The sequence below is a fragment of the Lasioglossum baleicum genome, chromosome 5 (genome assembly GCF_051020765.1).
Source record: "Lasioglossum baleicum chromosome 5, iyLasBale1, whole genome shotgun sequence".
NCBI classification, from domain to species: domain Eukaryota; kingdom Metazoa; phylum Arthropoda; class Insecta; order Hymenoptera; family Halictidae; genus Lasioglossum; species Lasioglossum baleicum.
In genome coordinates this window covers 17,382,124-17,388,077 of record NC_134933.1, presented here as the reverse complement: position 1 = coordinate 17,388,077, position 5,954 = coordinate 17,382,124, and the positions used below count along the sequence as shown (strand labels likewise).

At 31.6% G+C, this 5,954-nt stretch overlaps 2 protein-coding genes across 6 annotated transcripts; one reads left to right on the top strand and one right to left on the bottom strand.

Annotated features, from left to right (window-relative positions):
- Positions 1-1,026: 1,026 nt before the first annotated feature.
- LOC143208701 (FGFR1 oncogene partner 2 homolog) lies at positions 1,027-3,121 on the bottom strand. 4 transcript variants are annotated; one of them, XM_076423358.1, is made up of 4 exons: positions 2,841-3,121; positions 1,825-1,965; positions 1,474-1,725; positions 1,027-1,390 (listed from the first exon to the last, which is right to left on the bottom strand). In XM_076423358.1, exons 2-4 carry the CDS (start codon positions 1,963-1,965, stop codon positions 1,163-1,165), a joined length of 621 nt encoding a protein of 206 aa, XP_076279473.1. In that variant the 5' UTR covers positions 2,841-3,121; the 3' UTR covers positions 1,027-1,162. The 4 variants fall into 4 exon arrangements, with proteins under 4 accessions (XP_076279473.1, XP_076279472.1, XP_076279475.1 ...); XM_076423357.1 differs by having other exon boundaries at positions 2,896-3,121; XM_076423360.1 differs by having other exon boundaries at positions 1,831-1,965; positions 2,896-3,116.
- Bwa (alkaline ceramidase) lies at positions 1,693-5,954 on the top strand. Of its 2 annotated transcripts, none has more exons than XM_076423353.1 (5): positions 1,693-3,891; positions 3,970-4,113; positions 4,216-4,372; positions 4,601-4,838; positions 4,913-5,954. In XM_076423353.1, the coding sequence occupies exons 2-5, from the start codon at positions 4,021-4,023 to the stop codon at positions 5,232-5,234; spliced, it is 810 nt and encodes a 269-aa protein (XP_076279468.1). In that variant the 5' UTR covers positions 1,693-3,891; positions 3,970-4,020; the 3' UTR covers positions 5,235-5,954. The 2 variants fall into 2 exon arrangements, with proteins under 2 accessions (XP_076279468.1, XP_076279469.1); XM_076423354.1 differs by having other exon boundaries at positions 3,953-4,113.

The following is a 5,954-nucleotide window of genomic DNA, read 5'->3' as shown; positions in this document are numbered from 1 at the left end:
CGCACAACTACATCAACCTACACACTTTCTTTAAACGGAGCTCACTAGTATCTCGCGATGCACATTAACGGTGCTGCTATGGGAGGGCAGAATGTAGATGGAACGATGGAACTGCGGTTATTGTACTATACATACATATATGCTATATATATACGAACCACAGAGCATTCTTACGTAGGCGAAACTCCAATGTTTTTCAGTAATCAATTTCGAATGCGCATGCATCTGCAAGTGGATCCCGCGCGAACATAGTTCCTGAACGTCGTATTTAATTACGCATGCGTACACTTTTCAATTGAGCATCGCCAACAACATATTATGAGAATATTCGACATACAACGTGTAAAAATATTCAGTTACGCACATGACATGGTCAAAACAACTTTTCAAACCATATTCGATTCATGAAATTGTATACGATTGATAAATACCATCTTCTACCATAGCACTTTTAAATATCGCCGCGCTTTCCAACGTTTCGCCCTGTTTCATCCAAAGGGAGACAAAAATATCAATATTTCGGAATAACGAATATCAAAGGTGCCAATACAGATTTCGTCAAATAGATAACGAGACAAAAATAAAGAATAAAAATATTCAATTTACACCAAGTTATTAGCGATTAAAAATCTTCGTCATCCCACCAATGATAGCCTCCACAATTCAAATCGAAAGTTACTATTGGTCGCCTTTAATTATTAGTGACGTGAAAACGAAGCCAAACTTACTTGATTTTTTTTTTACATTATCATAAAGTATGATTTCTTAATTTTTTCCCACCTGTTGCCGAACAGTTATTAGTTATTAGTAAACGTTTTAACCTTGCGTAAGAAGGCGGGAATATTCGAGTACTTCGATCCCCTGTGATGTATCAAAAATTACATGCTTTGAAAATATTCCTCTATTTTTCATAAGAAATATTTAATCTACTCCTAACTACAATACAATTATTACAGAAAATAGTGACGTGAAATAAATATAACAATCAGAAACCCTTTCGTTTTAATAAAATTCATTAAAAATGTATAGTATGATCATATATTGCATGTGCACTTTATTGCATTACAGATAATACACCTCTTTTTTGACAGCAATTATGCTATAAAATATGAAAGGAATAATATGAACTTTATATAAGAATTGTATACATTACAAAATTTTTTTATAAGGTTTCCGGGTCTGTTTGAACATCTTTATTATCCATTTCGCTTTCCTTGTTTAGGGAACCATACTTATTCGCAATATTAACTAATTCTCGCAGTGTTGCATTCTCTTCCTTTAAACTATGATACATCTCTTTCTCTTTTAATTCACTTTCCTCGTCTAAGGTAGCCGCAGTTTTCATTATTGCTGCCATTTCATTAATTTTTTCAGCTTGACTTGTAATTATCTGTAATTTTAGAAAAATCAATATAAAGTAGTAATACGATAAACAAATTACATCGATTACAATTGAACGAAATTTATATTTACATTTGCGTATTTTGAATTATGTAATGAAGTAAGATCCGTTTTACACAGACGTAACAAAGATGCAGTCTGCTGTCTGTATTTAGACATTATTAATTCGAGAACATGCTGATGATCTTTTAATGCATTTTTCAGTTGTTTATTTTGAGCTTGTATTTCTTGCAAATGTTTACTTTCCCTGTGTATATTTGCAATTAATTGTACGTGTGGTCTTTGTTTTGCTTCCTTGTTCAAAATGTCTACTTCTTCTTGATACTATGTATTTGTAACATGAATAAGAAACATTAAAATTAGCGTTTGTCTTTCAATTTTATTAATTGTTTATCCTCATATTATGGTTCAATGCAAACTAACTTTTACCTGTTTCATATTAATGATTTGCGTAAAAACTGATTCTATTTCGCTTATCAGATTATCCGCAACGTTTTCATGGTCTGATATTTTAATCACTAACTTCTTTGCGTCCAGTACAATTTGTTGAAACGTTAGTGACATCTGTAACAATATATAAATATATACACACACCCTTAGGCTCTCATTTTCAAACATATGTAGCTCATTGCAATGTAGACCGATTTTGATAAAACTTTCAGTATGTATATAACTCATTTAAAAAAGCATTTTTTAAATTATCATTACAGGCTCACATAAAAAAGTTGACAACATAATTTTTTAAATTTTGTATGATTCCTACCAATTGCAATCTAAACAAATTTTTGTTTACTCATTCTCTAGCAAACTAGTCAGTCTAACATCTTTAAAAAATTCAAGTTCTTTGGACCAATTTTAAAAAAGCTATACGATTTTTAAGAGTATCCACTTAATATTGTCCTCGACTGTATCATTTAATATGTAAAAATACTTATCAGCTATTCGTCGATAGATCTATTCATTAAATTAGGCGTACATGCACATTTATCAATTTTAATGCACTATAAACTTTTGAAACTACTGTTGTTAGACATTTTATTTCTGCATTACTTTAACATTTTGAACGTGAATCTGTCAAAAGCAATTTGCATAAATATGGTTACCACCTTTATCAGATAGCTATAGATTATTGTTGATTATTACAAGCGATCCCTCCGAAAAGAATCTAAATTATTATTCCAATTCCGTAGATGAAGGTAATAATTAGGTGTAACTAATTTACGATAAAGAAAATGTCAATTTCCTAAAGGATACATATTTATGTGTATCTCGAGGATTGATACTTATATTTATGCTCGTGAGAATATTTCGTGTTATCTGATTCATATATTAAAATAAGCGTTTTTTACAATGACAAACTACTTTAGAAACCTTCTTCATATGACATTTGCTTCTGTAAATGGTTAAACGTTAACGGATGTAAAATAGGTTATACTCACGATGAACCTGTTAAATTTCTCTCGTAGTGTTTTCAATGGAAGTTCGCGAACTTACCTCTTACCGATGCAAAATTTGATGCTAAATAGAAATGTTGGTGCACCTTTAATCCTTAATTCATCCAGCTTGAAATATGTGTGAAATCGTTGAGATTGACGTTAAATCGACATATCACTTGTATACTAGCTGTATAAATACAATCGTTTATTTTCAAACGCTTCCATAAGATCATTGGTTTACCAATTGAGTGACGACTAAATTCTTACGTCATAGGTGCATACATAGTATATGCATGTGTCAAAGTCAGTCAAAGTTGATATTTTTCGTTTGATTGATTAATTAATTTCATTTTTATGTTCAGTTACAAGATATATCTTATGTATATCTATTAGAAAATTGTAGGAATACGAATTACAATTACACGTATGGCGAGAAATGTATAAATATAAAATGTATAAAATAAATAATGTATGTGTAAAGTTATTTACATTGTATGTATATTTCTATAATTTGAAAACGTGGCATCTAAAATATATATTATTTATTAATATTGTATTGATGAAGATAATTACAGATATATATAAGATTAGTATTCTTATGTATAATAACAATGTATATAAGGTTTTGTTGGGTTTTGTTCATATTTTTTCGTCATCTTTTTTCTACATAGAGAATTTCGTTTGAGAACAAACCATGCGTCATTGATGCGCATTCTCACAGATGCTCTTGAGGGAGGGATATGTAGTGGTAGCGTAGCTGGTAGCCAATATATGTATAGTAGCGGGATATGTGTGACTGAGCTCTCATTACTTGTCTGACTTGTCTCTTTCGATTGCTTTCGATCGCTGATAAAAACACAAACAACACTTGTGTTTACCCGCGAATATACACTGTTTTTTAATCGTCCTTTGTGCAAGGTATTGCAATAGACATGAGACACCTTTATTGCATATAACAAGTCTTTAGCGGGCGTCCAAGCATTTGTGCGAGGCAGCATGCACTGATCGAAGATCGGCTGTGGACGGTGGACGTTCCTTTGTTCTGTCGTTCTTTGTGAGTTCAAATCAGGACAATTCAAATTACTTGAATTTCTTTTAGCAAATACAGCTTTAAGAATTATTCTGTTCTCAGAGGTTTGGATTTGTTTTAATCGAGTGACACGATAAATATTTAGACTTCAACATGTGGAAACCGTTCGAAGCTGGCAGTTCGCCAGTCGACTGGTGCGAAGGCAATTATAGCATTTCGTCTAGTATCGCAGAATTTATGAACACGGTTTGTACCCCACAAAAACAATAATAAACTCTTAATTTTTTTAGGGAACATTAATATAACAATATTAGTAGTAGAATAAAATGCTTTGTTTCTCGTTTACAGCTGAGCAATTTGGTGTTTTTGTTGCTTCCTCCTGTTCTTATGCACTTGTTCAGAGATTATGGGAGATTCGTGAATCCTGGAATTCACGTGATTTGGTTTTTGTTAATGATAGTAGGCCTCAGCAGTGCATACTTTCATGCTACCTTGTCTCTTATAGGTGAGTAAATTCATTGAATAATTCATAAATACAATAGTAATGAATAGACAGCGGTTATTTATGCAAAATAAGAATTTTTTACTCGAATTGCAACAAACTGATATGAAATAGAAATTTATTTTCTTTCTTACTGTTTTAAATTGCACCTACTCATTTTTGTCATAATTGCATAAAATGCGCTGTCTAGTAATAAATGCAATTGACATGTTTTTTTGATTGTTATAATAGGTCAACTGTTAGATGAATTAGCAATTTTATGGGTGTACATGGCAGGTTTTTGTATGTTTTTCCCACGGAGATATTTCCCGAACATTTTACATAATGATAGGAAACTTCTATCTATGTGCGCAATGCTACCAACTCTTATCGCAACTGGTTTATCGTTTATACATCCTGCGATCAATGCGTTCGCTTTGATGAGTCTGGGCATACCTGCATTTGGCTTCATGATAATTGAATTGAAAAGGTAAATTTACTTGCGCAGAAAGTCCATGAAATAATGTAATATGAAATTCTAATCTTTTTATATTGCTTTTTAAGGACCAAATCGATGAGGGTCTACAGATTGGGTTTAAGATGCGGGGCTGTTTGGTTGCTAGCAGTTACTTGCTGGTTAAACGATCGTTTATTCTGCGATACCTGGCTGAACTTAAACTTTCCGTATTTACATGCACTCTGGCATTTATTCATTTTCATCGCGAGTTACACGGCAGCTGTGCTTTTCGCGTATTTCTCTGTGAAGGATGAGAAGCCGCATCAATCGCCTGTGCTAAAATACTGGCCGAAAGACGACTTTGAACTCGGTATACCATACGTGACCATTAGGAGTTACGTTAAGCTAGATACAAACACAAATATATAAGTATCGATACTGAAATTAAGAAGGCTGCATTTTGCATTTACCGATCGAGGATCATAATTTCGAAGACAGATAGATAAAGGATACAGTAGAGTAGACATTGGAAAGTATGTTGATTACTTTGTTTATTCAAATAACTTAACTTTATATCGGTGTTTTTACAAAGAGATATTTATATATATATATATTTTACATCTGTGTATCTTGCATAGAATGTCTGTTTAAATTTGTGATACTACTTACTCTAGATATTTCTTTTTGTACAAATATATATGTATGTGTGATTAGGAGATTAGTAGCTATCTTTAGAAGTGCAATATTAAGATAAATTATGCAAAACATTTATTCTCTTAAGGAACGCAAATCGATATTGTTCTAATATATTTGTGTACTGAAGGAGAAGATGCAGTATTGATCTGAAATGAAGACAATGATAACCGCTATTGCATATTGTTCAGTGTGATATCAAAGAATTGTAAAAGTATTTTATCGAATATTCTTTCAATGATTGAGTTCTTTGTTTTCAGAGAGCATGTTTATATATTATTTTATATTTTACACATTTACCTTCAACAACTTCTGTAAACAATTTATAATGCAATAATCTATTTACATACATAAATAAGAAGACTAATATTTTATGTGTGATCATTAAAAACACATTGTGATATATTTGTGTACTCTTATATGTGAAAAGTATATCTTGTTTAAAAATTAATGAAG

What these genes read in the sequence shown, in the direction of transcription:
- LOC143208701 (XM_076423358.1), bottom strand. Translation starts at nt 1,965, where the DNA reads ATGTCACTAACGTTTCAACAAATTGTACTGGACGCAAAGAAGTTAGTG. An exon ending in TTAATATGAAACAGGTAAAA is followed by an intron (nt 1,726 to 1,824) that starts GTTAGTTTGCAT and finishes ACAAATACATAG; the next exon opens with TATCAAGAAGAAGTAGACAT. An exon ending in ATAATTCAAAATACGCAAAT is followed by an intron (nt 1,391 to 1,473) that starts GTAAATATAAAT and finishes CTAAAATTACAG; the next exon opens with ATAATTACAAGTCAAGCTGA.
- Bwa (XM_076423353.1), top strand. Translation starts at nt 4,021, where the DNA reads ATGTGGAAACCGTTCGAAGCTGGCAGTTCGCCAGTCGACTGGTGCGAA. An exon ending in TCGCAGAATTTATGAACACG is followed by an intron (nt 4,114 to 4,215) that starts GTTTGTACCCCA and finishes TCTCGTTTACAG; the next exon opens with CTGAGCAATTTGGTGTTTTT. An exon ending in TGCTACCTTGTCTCTTATAG is followed by an intron (nt 4,373 to 4,600) that starts GTGAGTAAATTC and finishes TTGTTATAATAG; the next exon opens with GTCAACTGTTAGATGAATTA.